This window comes from Anabrus simplex, chromosome 3 (assembly GCF_040414725.1).
Source record: "Anabrus simplex isolate iqAnaSimp1 chromosome 3, ASM4041472v1, whole genome shotgun sequence".
Lineage (NCBI taxonomy): Eukaryota > Metazoa > Arthropoda > Insecta > Orthoptera > Tettigoniidae > Anabrus > Anabrus simplex.
Window position 1 is genome coordinate 511886800 of NC_090267.1, and position 19080 is coordinate 511905879.

General features: G+C 36.8%; 1 protein-coding gene across 1 annotated transcript in view; it reads right to left on the minus strand.

Moving 5' to 3' along the window:
- The window catches only part of Msh6 (DNA mismatch repair protein Msh6), a 196423-nt gene that overhangs the window by 84165 nt on the left and 93178 nt on the right, over window positions 1-19080 (minus strand). The window contains exons 13-15 of the mRNA XM_067143707.2: window positions 15434-15543; window positions 1529-1684; window positions 1289-1446 (exon numbers count right to left, since the gene is read on the minus strand). Of these exons, the coding sequence (XP_066999808.2) occupies window positions 1289-1446; window positions 1529-1684; window positions 15434-15543 (424 nt within the window). The remainder of the gene's footprint in view (window positions 1-1288; window positions 1447-1528; window positions 1685-15433; window positions 15544-19080) is intronic.

Sequence of the window (19080 nt, forward strand, 5' to 3'; positions counted from 1 at the left end):
CTGAGGCCAAATAGACTTACGGTTTTAAAGGAGACAATTGCCATCCGGGAAATGTACTGTGTTGCTATGCAGTGCACACAGCACACGGAAGCGAGACTTCCTTCCCCTGTTATAGGAAAGTTTGGAAAGCCACGATGTTTTAAGGGCGTCGGGCACTTTCCATGCCAGTACAAGGCATCTAAAAATGCAGACAATACAGTTATCCAAAAGATAAAGCATTTGCATAGGGGAGCCAGCATAATTTTTCCTCGTCTTTGAATCGGGTTTTTCTTCCTTCCGTTGCATGAGGTTATGTTTGTCATTGTTTTATACAAGAGCATTATTTGAATAATGTAAATGCACCTTGTTGGACAAATATCTGAAATAGTGTTTTCCATTGAATTTGAAAAATTTAAACTGAGAATCAAGGTGATTGCATGCATTAATGGGTCTTAGAACTGCCATGGTGGGAAATCGTACAAATATAGTCACTGTACCATTGTAATGTGGACGGAAGCGAGAGACTTTTTCCCCTCGTCATAAGCAAGTTCCATAAGCCACGATGTTTTAAGGGTATCGAGTACATTCTGTGCAAACACAAGGCATCCAAAATGCATACAGTACAGTAATCCAATGAATAAAGCACTTGCACAGGGGAGCCAGTATAGATTTCTCCTCGTCTTTGAATCATGTTTTCTTTCTTTTGATTTCATTGCGTGAGGTTATGTTTGCCGGTGAGTTATCCAAGTGCATTATATGAATACTATAAACACAACTTGTTGGATACATTTTGGAAATAAATTTTTCTATGGCATTTGAGAGCTGGTTAATTGCATGCAGTAACAGGTCTTAGAATATAATATATATATTGTGACGCAGCAAGGGTTGGCATTTTTGAAGTATTTGTTGGCGGTTAATTCGAAATTACGTAATTCGAAGTCCGATTTTTGCGTCCCAACGACTTCGAAGTAACGAGGTTTTACTGTACACAATTTAATATAGAAATTTTGAAGGGATAAGAAAAAACTGATGTTATAACGGGGTTTTTGTTATATCCCGTACTTGCTATAGCGGACTTCTACTGTAGATTTAATACGATGAGAATCGGAACTTCAAATTTACAACCTGATAAGCAGGAAAACGTGTTAATGAGGAATGCACTAACGAGTTTTCACTGTAATGCTTTAATGAGGAACACATTAATGAGGTTTGACTACTTAAAATCTGAAACATATTACCTGTACTTTCAGCGCACAGAACACGAGAGCATTTGGAATCATAGTGAAATTAAACTACAAAATCAGCTTACCTTGAAATAAAGCTGCTATTTTCATAGACGATTTGAAGCCAGAAAGGGCAGAGAGAAAATCAAGTATTTTTCTCTTCGAATAAATATGTTCCTCGTAGAAGATAGCACGACTGTCAGGATGAGTCTTGCTTCTGACAGCATTTCCTTGAGCATGAATCCTAATGAAGAAATTGATTATTAGGAACTGTTTACAAATAAGAGTTGAAAAATGTGTTAATCTTTAGAAGAGGATAGTCTTACGTGGCTAATAATCTTTCTAAATCTGGTAACCCAGCGAGTAAAGCACGAGCTTCCTTCATCAGATCAATGTGCCGAAGTAGCTCTGATATTGCATCCTGCCTGGACTTTATTGCAGCCACGTCACACAATGGGCTGCAAATCCATTGGCGCAACAACCTGAAATGCAGAAATCAAACAAATAAAATTGTATTCTAAATCGATGAAAGCATTGTCTTATAAGGTACTTCAAATATTTTTACATAACAGTACCAGTTTCGACCCTATTTGTGGGTCATCTTCAGCTGCTGAAGAACCTTCGTCATAATAAAAACAACATATAATATTAAAACATTACTTATCTTAATTACGAATGACTAATCCTAAATTTCAATCATGCGTTGTGATAATAAAATATGCTTGAAAGAGTAGCTTCTGAAAGTCTAATATGTTCACCAGTTCGTTATGACACTGTCGTTGATGTTCACACATATACTCATTCATTCAATCCATTGTTATAATTTTGACACATTTAAATTAAAAATATCTTAATGCTGAGTTACATGGTACTGTATTTTATAAAATCGGCATCAGTAGAAGGTTTGGTAATGAATAATGATGTATGTTGATAAGCTTGTGCAATGAGATTGGCGCTATTCATGTGTTTTGAACAATAAATTAAAAATCTTCTTAAGCTTAGCTCAGGGTCATGTTGTTGGGTTTGATGTCCCATTAACTAAGGTGCGAATATTCCCCTCTTCATAATCGCATTCTGTTGGACTGTGTCAAATAATCTAGGTGGAAGAAAGGAAAGAGTTTTACTATTAGAGAATGTCTATGAAACGTGTTTTTAAGTTGAATATGCGTGTTACTTACTTACTTACTTGCTGTCTTGGCCTGTCATTTATGTGCTTGTCAGGAGCACGCCGTACACTGCTTCGTGTACGCCGGTGAGAAGCTATTGCAGCATTGGAGGGGAGAGGTGGTGTAAAAATATTTTAAGTACCTTGTAAAAAATAAATGTATTGATTAGGTGGAAAGTTCCTATCTTTATATTTACGATCATTAGAATCATCAATATGGATGATGAAGCTAACAGATTATAATAAATCGACGAATGGCAACCTTCAAAAGTGGTTTTCCATTGTGGCAAGGCCTGCTACAAATATGGGGAGATTACATGTCCTTTTTTGTAGGAAAAGAAAAAAGATATCTTGCATTGCCTTTCGATGCATCTGTACCCTTAATGACTTTTAGATTTCACATGGTGACACCAGTCATCACATCCTCCACATTTAAAACTTTCATTGCTATATTTTGATGACCAGGGAAGCTTGATGTATCCACAAAGACGCACACAAAATGCTGTCATTAGAGTACACTGTTTTATTTACAAGTTATTCACATATATTCACACGCACTAATATACTCCAATCTTGAAACAAAACATTACTACAAAGAATAGTAAGAAGAAGACTGCCATCTTGACAAACATTTGACTGCTACAGTAGCATGTCGACAATCACAACACAGGTTCACAAAAACACTCCGAAGACTGCCTCTTTATATACATTCCCTGGCCAGGCTTCTAGAAGAATATGACACCATATGTTTTCTCGTAATTTTGAGTCTGCAATAGACTATTTACAATGTAAGGAACTTTCGACATAATTCTAGTTGCACATACCGTTGTCTGGACTAATTACAGTGTGTTGCACAATATTGCAGTGGATTATACATCATATATACAGGTAATAATAAATTATATACTATTAATTATGTGTTCTTACATTAAATACACTCATATTAATATATACCTATACAGCAGATGTTTCATGACATAACATCACAAACAATATGATCGTCTGTACATAACTACGTAAATAATAATACTAATAAATGTAAACAACTTCATAGCCACACCTCACAAGTCATAATAATAATAATAATAATAATAATAATAATAATAATAATAATAATAATAATAATAATAATAATAATAATAATAATAAAAAATTGATATTTCCATTATTTACCCATGGGTTAGAGAATATTGTTTCCAAGTTATATCAAGCTCTCTAGGCCAGGTTTTTTTTTTTTTACAGGAAGAAGAACTTTTACAGCTAAATTTTTACAAATACTATTACTAGAATATGATACAAAATAGGCTTTAAATACACTCAAGAATGATTAGCATACAAGGAATGGCCTATGGTAGCCCCCTGAAGGGGCACAAACACATGGCATAACACAGGGTCCAACATGACATTCACCACACACGTATGATGTTGATTCCTTTCTCTTCTTGTAGTTTGACTGCATACAACGGACACATGGGCTGCATTTTTCTTAGATGAAGGAATAATGTTCTGATGTAAGATGTAGTTGGCTGCCTTTGGCTTTGAAGCAAAAGGACCTGGTGAATGGCTGCCAAATGAAAATCTTCTAAGAGTAGTTTCTTCCCTGTTTTTCCCATGTACAAAAAATGGGCTTGAACAATATGAAATCCAATAGATGAAATACCCACTATATCACTAATTTTCTCATAAGCCAAGTTCACTAAGCATGATGCCGGTTTTATCAACAAACCTCATACTTTCACTGTGATTTTTGGTAGCTATAAGATTTTTTTGTGAGTTCTTTAATTATACAATCACTTTTTCAGTCCATGTCACACTGTCATTGTGCACTGTAGTCATGATTGTCACTTCTTGCTTATCCTTACATTTCAGAGCCATTATGTTATCGGCGTGATATGATTCTGTCTCCTTCCTTCATTAAAAAAAAAAAAAAAAAAACTCAAGCATTTCTTTCCTATTTTGTTGTACAGTGCCACAAGCATTGATTTTTTTTTCCTTATGCAGCAGCTCAAACGAAGTAGGTCTTGTGTACCAGTTGTCAGCAAACAATGAATGACATTTCCATATGTAGGGATGAAGAAGAGTGGTAACAACATACTACCTGACATACCTAAATTGAAAGTAACATCAATCTAGGTGCCTCTGTAAGTGTGAACAATTTTTAAAAAATAGCCTGTTTCAACATCACAAAGAATCAACTTTATTCCAAAGGGATGGAAAGTTTGAATCCTAATCAACCTTTCAATGCTACAAGGTTTTCAACAATGCACAGTTGCTAAAATATTGAAAGTTTTTCTTTGAAAAAACTCCTAATACGATCAAACAAAGATCACACTTTGTATAATTTATCACCATCATTTTCAGGAGGAACAGGAGAAAAGTGAAGCATGCTGAGATATATTTGACGTCATTCGTTCGGGTGTAAAGAAGAGTAGATCAATATTCCTGTACAGAATTGCTTTACATCGCACCGACACAGACAGGCCTTACGGTGACTATGGGATACAAAAGGCCTAGGCGTGAGAAGGAAGCGGACGCGGCCTTAAGGTCAAATACAGTAGAGCTAATACAGGAGCCCGTGAGATATCGAGGGACAACGATTAGTGCTCTGTCTAGTGGTGTGACCTGGAGTTACTAAGCCTGTCATAAGAGTTCGTGAAGATTTTAGTATTATTTGTGCACTTGGAGCAAGTTAAAATCAGTAAATAATACTGTGTGTCATTCACTTATACCTTCTCTCATCATAAGCGGAAAGATACGTGCTGTGTTTGGCTGTAATAATTATGAAGCACAGAAGAATTTCTTCAGTTTACCTCATGACAAGAAAATGTAAGTGGATATGCTTCCAGTGACAAAGAGATTTTTCTAGTACTTTCTAAACTTCTGAGCAGCGCGACCCATATTTTAACTACCTTAACACATTAGAGACGGCCATATTTGAACGTGCTACCCTCCAGAAATTGCAGGGTTTTGAATGGTTTTTGTAATTTTTTCATTGCTAGGGAAGGCCAAGAATATAACAACTTTTGGAATATTTAGAATATTTAGAAAGATCACACTTTCTTCTACACAAAAATGAGTTTTAATTATCATAATAATGCAGCAACTTTAAATATAAATTTATGAAGATAACAGGTTTTTATAAACAACAAAAATCTGACACAGCTAAGGATGCCAGTTCGGTTAATATTCTGAAATTTGTCTAATATTGTGGACACATCTACTGAAACACACTAATACAGATTCTAACCTAATGGGTCAATTGGCTCCGGTATCCTTGTTTACATTTAAAGTTAAAAACGTCATCACTGATCCGTATTGAACTAATAATTACAATGCTAAAAAGAAAAAGATGTTCCACCTATTCAATACAATAATAAATTGTTGCACAAATTAATGTTGCAACATGTTTAATATGTTATGGGACCAGTTTTGACATATATTCATATCATCAGCCGATACAAAAATGGCAAGAAGTCAACACACAAAAAACATTAAAGGGTAACTGTAACACTTATGACACTTTTCTTGAAGAATTAATCATTGAAATTCATGTAGCACTTTTCAGTGAAGATAATTTTGTAGAATTATGCTGCATCTTTTTTTAACCTCAAGATCTACAGCAAGAGTGCTCAAGAACCTAAGATATCTACAAAACGATCTTCACTGAAAAGTGCTACATGAACTTCAATTATTAATTCTTCAAGAAAAGTGTCATAAGTGTTACAATTACCCTTTAATGTTTTTTGTAGGTTGACTTCTTGCCATTTTTTGTATCGGCTGATGATGACATGGATATATGTCGAAACCGGTCCCATAACATATTAAACATGTTGCAACATTAATTTGTGCAACAATTTATTATTGTATTGAATAGGTGGAACATCTTTCTCTTTTTAGCATTGTAATCCTTGTTTACAACCAGTAATTTGCTTTCCCACTGTTCGTTGTTTGACGACAGGGTTGCATCGAGTTGCTGCAGGTTGTCATCTGTACATGGGGAACACCCACTTCAGGAATTGGTATAAAACTATGTTACACTTCACACAATTTGAAATTAGATCATTATCTACATTCACTTGCCTGAAGCGCCAGTCATCATGTTTACTTAGTGTGTAATTTAGAGTTCGTGGTTTATAGCATTTAAAAATCAGAGATTTAGCATTTTGATTTTCAAATTTAGCGTATTGTAGCATCTATACTTCTCAAATTTAGAATTGTGTAGCAAATTGGTTAAAAATAGGCATAATTTGCAAAATTGCACACACAACAGTCGTCATGCAGTTTTGAATACACTATGGAAAATAAGACAAACATCAACATAAGACTGGAAGAAGTATTTTTTTTTAAAACACACGTGAATGTGCATATTTACATTTTTTTTTACATTGCACCGACACAGATAGGTCTTATGGCGACGGTGGGATAGGAAAGGCCTAGGAATGACAAGAAAGCGGCCGTGTCCTTAATTAAGGTTTAGCCCCAGCATTTGCCTGCTATGAAAATGCGAAACCACAGAAAACCATCTTCAGGGCTGCCGACAGTGGGGTTCAAACTCACTATCTCCCGGATGCAAGCTCATAGCTGCACGCCCCTAACCGCACGGCCAACTCGCCCGGTATATTTACACATTTACAAACACAATTTCAAAATAAAAAATACTATTCTCAACGTATTCATTTATCACAGTACAACATACCTACAAGAAAGAGGAATTTCAATGATGATTGATGTACAACATTCCAACTGTTAATGGTGTTCTCTTTCATTCGAGACCACTTGACGCCACACTGTTCACGTGTTGGTTGGGGGAAAAAAATCGCTCCTTGAATAGCACATGGTTTCTGCTCTTGCAGTCCGGCTCCATGGCTAAATGCTTAGCGTGCTGGCCTTTGGTCACAGGGATTCTGGGTTCGATTCCCAGCAGGGTCGGGAATTTTAACCATAACTGGTTAATTTCGCTGGCACGGGGGCTGGGTGTGTGTGTTGTCTTCTTCATCATTTCATCGTCATCATGACACGCAGGTCGCCTACAAGTGTCAAATCAAAAGACCTGCAACTGGCGAGCCGAACATTTCCTCGGACACTCCCGGCACTAAAAGCCATACGCAATTTCGTTTTTCTGTTCTTGCAGTGTTTATTCAAAACATCTTTCTTCTTCCATTCAAGTCTTTGATTGCAAAGTCGGTACACAAATTATCTGTATCGCTTATGTAAAAAGTTCCAATTTGTAACTCTCGGCACGCTGTTTGATTGTCACTTCGCTTCTACCCGTGGCTACCAGACAATAAATCGCTACCGTACTTTAACTACTACTCAACACCTAGCCTATGTTAAGAATAACCGACAAAGATCAAGGGTCAACACAAAGTGAATGAACGTGTGTGCTTGAAAGTGTATTAAGCTGTTTGACTGGTTGTTCTTTGTACTGCTCTTTGGCCTTTGGAAGATATTCCAGACAATGAAAGATGTTCTCTTCCCTAAAATAAATAACATCATCTTATTTTTTAAAAAATTGCATTGTTTTAAAAAGATATATGTTTATTTTGCATAGAAATTGTATAATTTTGCATTTTAAACCAATTTTGCATTTCATCGCTGATTCAAAATCGTTAAAAACCACTCGTAGTGGTCATAATAGATGGAGGCACATACACTGACAAAGTTTCAACATATTTTGCATTTATCGCAAATGCTAAAAACCACAAACTCTCGTAATTGTTATCTTCATTTCCAGAACTCGTGTTTTCCATAAGAACATCCATTATGGATTCGTTGTCGAAATTTTGTACACTTGAATTAGACATGCTAAATATTTACAAGAATTACACAAACAAGCCAAACACACACACTTCCTGTCCGCATGTACCGTACGTACTTTTCCGCTCATTTCACCATTGAGAGTCAACGATGATGCAGCCCCGGGTTATGTAGGAACGTGACTGTTATCAATGCCTTGAAAGAAGAGCTTCCGACTTATGCTCATTCAACAGTATCCTAGTGAAGTCACAGCTTGCTGAAACGGCAGCTACAGTGAAAAACGTTCCTGTACACTGTCTGAGCTCCATCAACAGCAATGAAATAGTGGCATCTCCAATGTGTTAAGATATACAGTAAACTGTAATTGTAACAAACGCCAATTTAACAAAATGTTCAGAATAGCAAAATTATTTTTAGGCCCCTTCCCTTTTCCCTATTTAACATGTGTTTAAATATTTCATTGTAACAAATTTTGAACTTTCAGTATAACAAATTAAAATGTAACCTCTTTCTTCAAAATATAATTGAAATTCATCCCGTTTTAATTGCAGGGTATTTCGCACAACATATTTCTATACAGCTAGTACCAGACGGCACATTCTATACAACACACGGGCCAAACTACGCGATTACGATTCAGGGGGGAAGTAAGCAAACATATTACAATTCTGAGAAGCGGGTTTGCCTACACAAGAGCACGTGAAGATTATCTTGTTCAGTTTTGGTGTACCGCTATTGAACGTCATTACCGTAAAGCCTCATTAATTCGAAGTCGTTGGGACGCAAAAATCGGACTTCGAATTAACCATCAACTCTAATTCAGAAATGCCAACCCTTGCTGCATCAAAAAATATTCTAAGACCTGTTGCTGCATGCAATTAACCTTGATTCACAGTTTAAACCTTTCAAAAGTCATGGAAAAAACTATTTCCAAAATGTATCCAACAAGGTGCATAATGCACTTGGATAACTCACTGACAAACTCATGCAACAAAAGAAAAACAAAGCCCTGTACTTGCACGGAAAGTGCCCGATGCCCTTAAAACCTTGTGGCTTATCGAAAGTTCCTATGATGAGGGGATAAGGTCTCTCACTTCCGTGTGCATGACCCCAATCTGGCTGGCACTACTCTCCTTTAAAATTATAAGTCCATTTGGACTCGGCATTAAAAAAAACAACGCAGTTTCATCGTCATTGATAATATTGTTCGGTGCGTATGAATTGATTATACGAACCGCATTTTTCTGCCAACTGTCGGGATCGCTAGTGTTCACGGATCCTGCTTCTCTGCACACTGCCTGCTACATGATACTGTGACATTCCTTAAAATGCTGAATACAAACAAAATTACAATTCCACCAGAAATTAGCAAATATGAAGCACACTGTAGACACACCAAAGTGAGTGAAAGTGTGGAAATCTACCCTGTACGTTACAGAAGACACGTTCTATCATGACACAGATAAATTTTGAATTTAAGTTACTGTATAAAATACTTTTTTTTTTTTTTTAATGTAACGGCAGTTTTGAAGTTTAGTAACGGGACCGGCTTTGTTCTGCGAATGATGAATTATCCGTATTTCGAATTAAACAACTGAAATAACATTGCAAAACCGTACGTCATGTTTCCAGGAACGAGATCTTCTTCTAATTAGGCGAGATTTTAAAATAACCGAGTTTGAATGATCAAGATTCTACAGTCATCATCATCATCATCATCATCATCATCATCATCATCATCAATGCCCCACTCCAGTCGCCCGGGTGTGGGTAACAAGCCTCCTCCACTCGTTTCTGTCCTTCCACTTTTCCTGCTCCATTACTTCCACCACATCCAATCCAGCTTCTCTAATGTCCTTCCATGGAATAAGAACATTTTCATTTTTACGGACAGGCAAGTGGCCATTAAGGCACTAGAGGCAGTCCGGATAATATCCAGAATTGTCTGGTATTGCCACTCACTTCTCCTGAAGCTCTCAAAGTACAACATTGTCAAAATAATATGGGTACCAGATGCATGCAGGTATAGAAGGAAAAGAAACGGCAGATAAACTGGCCAGGAAAGGGGCAGAAACACATTTTGTAGGCCCAGAACCTGTATGCGGGACTTCCTATGGACAAGCCCGACACTACATAGGAAAATGGGTACAAAAGAAACAAATGGAAAACTGGAAAAATATTCCAGGATGCAGGCTTGCAAAGGAACTGATAAAAGGACCCAACAAGAAGCATACTAGAGAACTGTTGAAACTGAGCAGAGAAAATATAAGATGGGTAGTAGGACTGCTGAGAGGACATTGCCATCTGAAAAAACACCTACATAGAATTGGAGTAATAAGAGACAACATATGTAGGAAATGCGATGAAGCAGAGGAATCAGCTGAACCCATACTTTTCAAATGTGAGGCGCTGGGTAGAATCAGACTCTCCACTCTAGGACTACCAGGTGAACAGAAAGACAAAATTCAAGACCCAATAAGAACAACCTGCAGCTTTGTGAAGGGAGCAGGTATATCTATGTGAGAATGAAGGAAAAACATGGTAGGAAAAGATCTTAGAGGTCGACGCTAATTAGGAACTAATATTTAGAGGCCTAATGAAGAAAAGAAGAACAAGAAGAAGACTGTCCATCCAAATCTGATCCATCCACCTGCTTCTCGGTTTTCCAACGGGTCTCTTTCCCTTAACTTCTCTTTCCAATTTCCCTTCTTGTTACCCGTTCCTTTCCCATTCATTTTACATGTCCAAACCATCTCAGTCTTGCTTTCTGTGTGTTCTGTACTAACGGTTCTATATTTATCTCTTCTCTGATTTTAACATTTTGAATTCTCTCTCTTCTTGTCTTTTTAACTGATGTTCTTAAAAATTTCATTTCTACTGCTTGGATCTTACTATCTTGTCTCTTATTAGTTACCAGCGTTTCTAGTCAGTATGTCACAATTGGTATGAAATACTGTTTATATGATGTTAATTTCATTCTTTTTTTTTTTTTTTTTTTTTTTTTTTTTGCTACTTGCTTTACGTCGCACCGACTCAGATAGGTCTTATGGCGACGATGGGACAAGGGCTGGCTAGGAGTGGGAAGGAAGCGGCCGTGGCCTTAATTAAGGTACAGCCCCAGCATTTGCCTGATGTGAAAATGGGAAACCACGGAAAACCATTTTCAGGGCTCCCGACAGTGGGGTTCGAACCTACTATCTCCCGAATACTGGATACTGGCCGCACTTAAGCGACTGCAGCTATCGAGCTCGGTAATTTCATTCTCTTGGGTACTTTGTCATCCTATAAAAGCTCTCTGACTTGATGATAAAATGTTGTACCTTACTTAGTCTGTTATTAATTTCAGGGTTGATTTCATTACTTCCATTAATAAAGCTACTCAGATACGTAAACTGTTCTACATTCTCTAATCGTTCTCTGTCTATGTTCACTTGGCGTCTCTTTTTCTCTTTTCCACAGTGCATGACTACAGTTTCCTTTTTACTAATTACCATTCCAAACACCTTCAGATTTTCATTCCAAATGTCCAGTCTCCTTTGTACTTCGTTTTCTCCATTTCCCCTTTCTCCCTTTCTACAGTATGTAGGATTAATTTCTTTACACATAAAAAGCAATTAAAGCCAATTTTCTATTAATAAAAATACCGGTATCTTCAAATACTGGGGTGTGCGGATTGGATTGCAGTATTCGCGTTTACAGGATACGGTTCAGTCAGCCATTTTCTACATATGTACGTGATTGATCGAGCTAGATATCGATTTCAAAGTAATCAAGACGTAAGAAGTAACGCTATTGGCTGGGTAGGAATGCCACATTTACAATCAACCAATGAACGTTACGGCTTTACATCTCTACCTTAATTACTGCATTCCGTTTATTCACGTCTCACGAGGCATTCGTTGTTTATCTTTCGTTCGTGAAGCAACGTGTGCTAGTTAACTCTTTCACCAATGTGGATCAAAAAAAGTGAAAGCAGTTTTAAAGAATTTGTGAAATACTTCGGGAAGCGGAGAAAGGAGAGATAGTAAAGAAGTATCGCATCGGTCCTTCAACACTATCTACTTTTCTAAAACAGAAAAGTAAGATAGAGCAGAATATTGATGCTGATGCCCTTGGCCCACAACGAAAGAAGATGAAGACAGCAGACTATGAGGAGGTGGACAAAGCCATTCATACGTTGTTTGTTGAAATGCAGACCAGAAACATTCCTATCAACGGCCCGCTGTTTTGCGAGCGTGCACGATCCTTTGCATGTTCGCTTGGATTTCTGGAATTTATGGGGAGTACTGGCTGGCGTCATAGGTTCCGGGAAATATGTGGCATTTCCCATGAGGTTGTAAACGGTGAAGCAAGCAGTGCCCTAAGGAAGTTGCATCTTCATGTTGGAGACACTATCAGCTGCCTTGAAAGAACATTCGCCGGCAGATATTTATAAGGTTAAGTTATGAGTAAGTTCCCACCTTCCAATACTTATCAATTTCTATATAATAGACTTATTAATTACATAATATAATCCATATAACCTCTAGTACATGTTTCGTTCCGATTATGGAACATCTTCAGCTAAAATTGGTAAAATGGCAAGACAATTAAAATACATTGATGTTAAGATGATACATAAGCTAAAAGATATGATAAAATGGCTCGAAAATTAAAACATATGATAATGATGATGAGATAAAGTTCATTCATGTTGGTTAAAAATACAACAAGTCAGTTTTCCAAATGGCGAATTAAAAACGGCGATAAGGTTCTTCATGTTGGAGGCGTGTACATTTTGTCGATCTTGAAGATCGCCGTTTTTAATTCGCCATTTGGAAAACTGACTTGTTGTATTTTTAACCAACATGAATGAACTTTATCTCATCATCATTATCATATGTTTTAATTTTCGAGCCATTTTATCATATCTTTTAGCTTATGTATCATCTTAACATCAATGTATTTTAATTGTCTTGCCATTTTACCAATTTTAGCTGAAGATGTTCCATAATCGGAACGAAACATGTACTAGAGGTTATATGGATTATATTATGTAATTAATAAGTCTATTATATAGAAATTGATAAGTATTGGAAGGTGGGAACTTACTCATAACTTAACCTTAGTTGTGTTGAGCCAATACGGAATAAACATGAGATTTATTAGCTGAGATATTTATAATGCAGACGAGACTGCATTATTCTACAAATTAATGCCGAACAAAACCCTTGAATTCAAGGAAAATAAGTGTTTAGGGGGCAAAAGCTCAAAAGAACGAATAACGGCTCTTTTGTAGGGACGAATAAACTGAAGCCTCTCATAATTGGGAAGTTTGGGAAACCAAGGTGCTTCAAGGGAGTACAACATATGCTCTGTGAATACAGGCACAACAACAAGGCATGGATGACATCAGTGATCTTTCGAAGAGTGGCTGTTGTGCATGGAATGTTGGATGAAGGCAGAAAAGAGGAGAATTCTTCTCATCTTAGACAATTGCTCCTCTCACAATTGTGTACCTCACCATTTGGAGCATGTGAAAGTTTTATTTTTGCCTCCAAATACAACCTCAGTTCTGCAGCCACTGGAACAGAGGATAATTCACGTGGGATAAAGTGCCACGGGTACGTCCGAAGCCCGGTCTTATTGTGAGTTTCTTGTGACCATTGCTGCCAATACGCATGCACAGTGGAGACATTCCTTCCAAGTCATTCTGCAACAGCGTGGAAGGAAAATCCACCTACACGTAGCCCTATTATACGGCCTCGTTCAACGGCAACGAGTTGTTGACACTGGCCTCTTCGTCATCGTAACGGCATTCTTGACTACTCGCAGTAGTAACTAACGCTCTTACACAGTACAGCCTGTATTTAAAGCAAACATGATGTGCATCGTCATGGGGCCACTACTAGTGCCATTCTAATAAGATTTGTGGGAATTTTGAATCTCATCTTTCAGATGTATAAACACGCCTATCTAGCAGAACCCCCACTTGGTGTCTGGATATTTTTTCTGCCATTGTATATTCGTGTTGGAGTTTTTATTCGTGTATTCGATAGTACATTTTCTTGCTTAACACATTATCTTTCCTTGTCGCCTGCATAGACGCATAACAAGGTTTTACCAAATAAACAAACCTCCAAAATCAGCCATCCACTCTGCGCCGTATCACATTCTTGCTGAATTTCAGTACCTACATTGTTTTAAAACTAAACGATCATTTATTTCAGCCTTTATTTGTAAAGAGTTAACTACTGCTATCGGCCATGTTATTTAATGATTTATTACAAAAACATGTTCTCTTTAATTTCGAATTGTGCTTATAGAACACCAGTCGACGAGTATTACTAATCAACTCCGATATCGCCCTTGAGTTCAAATGTAGACGAGAGAGCTCGTTAGTGTCCATAGTGAAATATCTATATCGAAGATGATCGACCTTATTCAATATAATTATGGAGTGCATAAATATTGATAATGGAAAAAATTACACACACATAATCACTCATAATAACGGATGTATCAGTGAAAGGGTTCTCGCTGTAACGGAAGGATAATACACAGTTTACTATCAGGATTTTTAAGGGACAGAAAAAAGCTGTCTTTGTAACGGAGTTCTTGCTATATGCCATACTTGCTATACCGAAATTCTGCTGTACTCTAGTAGGGGAAATGTTGTATATGGTATTGAATATGAAATGCTACAATTTAAAGAACAGCAAACAGTGCCAAAGCAGAGTATGAGCCAAACAGAACTGAAGGTGAGCTGTGAATGGAATGCTATAAACTTTAATTCTTTTGTTAATATTCAATAACACGTTATGGTACATATAAAATGTGACCTCTTATGTGAAAATGTGAGGCTATATTACTTTTAAAAAGTATTTTAATACCAATCCGGCTCGATTTATTAAATTCTGGCATGTACCTCATACTGCGATTTTTAAGCTTGAATTTTCAGAGGAAAAGTGAAAGATAAATGCAAGTAAATATGGCAATAGAAATATTATGAAAAGAAATGTCATATGGCTTTTAGTGCCGGGATATCCCAGGTCTTTCTACTTGACGCCCGTAGGCGACCTGCTCGTCGTGATGAGGACGAAATGATGATGAAGACAACACATACACCCAGCCCCCATGCCATTGGAATTAACCAATTAAGGTTAAAATCCGCGACCCGGCCGGGAATCAAACCCGGGACTCTCTGAACTGAAGGCCAGTACGCTGACCGTTCAGCCAACGAGTTGGACAGAAATATTATAAAAAGTAATCACTCTACATGCAAATTCACATTACAAATGTTCAGTAACTTGTCTAGCATATAAAATACCTTTTCCCAAATGGTGTGCAGCAGAAATCAAGCCGTTTCAATAAAGATCCCTTTTCTTCACCTGCACTTTGCAGGATATCCAAATTATTTAACGTAGTTCCATCCAAAACCTGAAAAAAAAATGTTGTTTCAACAATAACTTAAAACCATTTGAATCATACAGTGTTAAGTAATTGACAAGAATTTAGTATCAATTTCTATGTAATAAGACTGTAGATACCATGGAAACGAAGTAGTGAATTAAAAGAGCAAATGAAAGAGTTCTCTGATATATTTACTGCTGGCTACATGTACTGTTGCATAATCAACATATCATACAATACACTCAGTATTTCCAGAGTAAGAGAAAGTTTAAGTCAATCAGCCAACACAGATAGATTGTAGAAAAATGAATGAAAATAAACATATACAAGAACAGAGTCTGCATAGTGGTCGATGACACTTTGACTGGCAAGGTTTACCTGCTACGCGATGAAGTAGACTGTACTCGGTGCCAAGTACTAGGCGGCAGTAAATAACCTGACTCTATGAAGGGGCAAATGGCACAAAAAACAATATACAAATGGCTAATGGCTTCGAGCAGAGAGGTCCTTTAATTTGGTGTCAGTTCTCCCAATGGAGGAAATGTCAAGGAAATTCCAGGGGCCTGTTCCACAAAAGTATGGTCTTGTACATTACAAGTAAATTCTCTAGTAACTTTTACAAATACCAGAGTTTCTGTTCCACAAAAGAATTTTCTACAGTTGTACTTTACTACTCCATACTTACAAATTACTAGTGAAATTTTATAGGCGTGTTCCACAAAAGTACTAGTACTTGTAACTTACTAGCGAAATGAGAAGAATTCTCTACCAGTGAAAGGACAATAATATATAAATGTACTAGTGCTATTTAAATACACTTATTTTGGATACATTTTGATAAATATGTGGTCTAGCAGTAGTGATAGTGATGGTGATGAAAATGAAAACTATCGTCTGTACAGGGAAAGAATAAACTTCCAGTTTAACACTGTATTTGAATACAATGAACGTTTTAGGTTAAGCACAATACAAGTGGAAGAACTTTTGATAGATATTGGCCATAGCTTAAAATATCCTACGAACAGAAATAAATCTCTCTCTGCTAAACAACATTTACTAACAACATTACATTGGCGAGGAAATGGTGGTCAGTACCATGGTACTGCAGATATGCTTGGGATGGCAAAATCTTCGGTCTGTGGTAGCTGCAATAAATGATATAAAATTTCCTCAAATTGTTTGTTGGCCTGAAAATACTGAAAAAAACATATACCAAGAAGGACATTCCTGGAATCATTAATGAGCAGAATATCTCTTACATACGTCCAACTTTTCCCCTCAAAACCTCCATGAGCTTTTCCCAAGTCAAATATTTCCATCCAACCATTTATTTTGTCTTGTTTTTTCAGACTCTCGCTGAATCCACCGAAACGAATATCTTTCCTACCTTCTATTTCCTTCAAAATGAATAACTTTGTTTCTCTTGACATCATTTTAACAATTCATGCAGAGTTTGCAATTTTGTAACAATTAAGTTTGGCGGCCGAATATCGTTATTAGCGGCATCTGATTCTTAATGACAGACCAAGGTAGGTATGTTAGACTCTCGTAGAACATACGCGAGGATCGCAGAAGAACAGAATGGGTGATAATAACGGAGTAATTTCCTATCATCAAAGAAATAAATTGAAAAATAACATCGTAGCATTAAAAAATTCACAGGAATATTAGTTCTTTCAATCTTTGCTGCATAAGTTACAGTAAAATACGATATTACGATAAATGAGGCAAGCATAACCTAATTCAATGAATGGAATACGAAGATAAACAGCTGATTCATGCTATGACGTAGTATGTTTATTGATATCGTCACTTGTAAAACTTGTAACAATTCACTGGTAATATACAAGAGACTATCAATCTTTTGTGGAACAGAAATGTACAACTCCATACATTACAAGAACCCACACTAGTAACTTGTAATGTACAAGACCATACTTTTGTGGAATAGGCCCCAGCATGCAGTGTCTATTCTCCATATTACGAGCGGCCTCATCAAAACCTCGCAGCTTTGTGTCCAGCGACCACACAATCAAGAGGTTAAAATCCAAACTTGCTAAAGCGAGTAACAATGGTTCTGCTACGAGATTGTCCGCGCAGAACTAGAATGGGACAGACAGTTGCGTCAACATGAGTTCTCCCGTTGTAATGGGAATGGAATGAGATAAAAGTGTTAGCAGGTTGTCTCGACAACCCACAATTTTACTATCACAAGCGACCAACAACAAAAGAGAAGCGAAGAGAAAGGAGGGAAAGCTTAAGACAATGTTGCCGTAACATGTACGGTAAAAGAGAGCTTTCCCTAGTGCTATCAGTATCTTAAAGTGAAGGTAACTTTGTGTTTGTATTTGTGCGTCCATGTGTATAATTGTACTGTTATTCATAAACAGCTTCTCTAATCTTGTGTATAATGATAGCGTAGTTATAGTTGCACAGTTAATTTTTAAATACTGTTTGCGTATATTATATGCCTAGTATCTTTTAATTTTAATCCAATGGCAGGAAAATGGAGAGAGGAAATGATTCAACAAAGGCACTCCTATAAAAGGGACAAACTGGGGACATTATTTGTTATGTATGAGAGAACATTAAACAGGAGAAGGTTAATAACGGTCCCCCCATTTCTGTAAATAAAGTGTTAGATAGAACTGCAACTGCGGTTAAAGTAAGCAAAACACTATAGTTAAAATAGGAAGAGACAAATATGCTTATTGTAAACGGGCAACTTTCATATGGGAATTATATTTATTATTGATATAGATAAATATTTGTTCTTGCTGCAAATACTAATCTTAATTGCATTACATATGCTTATTTTAGACTTAACTTGCCAATATTTAACTGCATTATTTAAAATACGTCTTTAACGTACAGTATTGACTTTGCTGCGAGGAGGCCACCGAGCATCTTGTTCTCTTTGCACTCAGCCTATATGCAGGGGTTTACTCGAAGCAGCTCAAATAATTTGTGAATTTCCAACCAAATTACAAAAAAATTAACACGTGAACACTTTAACACATTAAAATAAAACAAATCACATTCATATAGGAAACTATGAGCATTACAGAAATGATGAATATACCTTGGACGTATTATTATTGGTAAAGCCCAAACAATTATTAAAATTTGAAAATAATTTTTGAAAAATAAATATGGTTTCCAATGACAGAAAGATCAGACATTATCGCGTCTTTCTTCTTTACTCTTAAATTTGAAAAAAAAGAACATTTAATTCTGAATAATTTGATATCAATGTGTGTGCTGCAATTCTCTCATGAAGTATGGCACAGAGTTATTCACTGTACATCGATGTCAGGTCATCATGGTCCAATGCAAGGTGAGCAGCTGTAACTGTGCGAAAATCTTCAGGTCTCTTCCTGCATAACGGGAATCGCCTTCGACACACACACAGAAAAAGGGTCACTATCTAAATCATCTGAAAATTCAAGGAGATTGGAATCATTCGTCCCTGAACATGGCCCAGCCATTACGATAAAAAGACGGAAGCACATGCAACACGAAGTAATAAGAAGGTGTATAATTATAGTTTGGGAAGTATAGCGA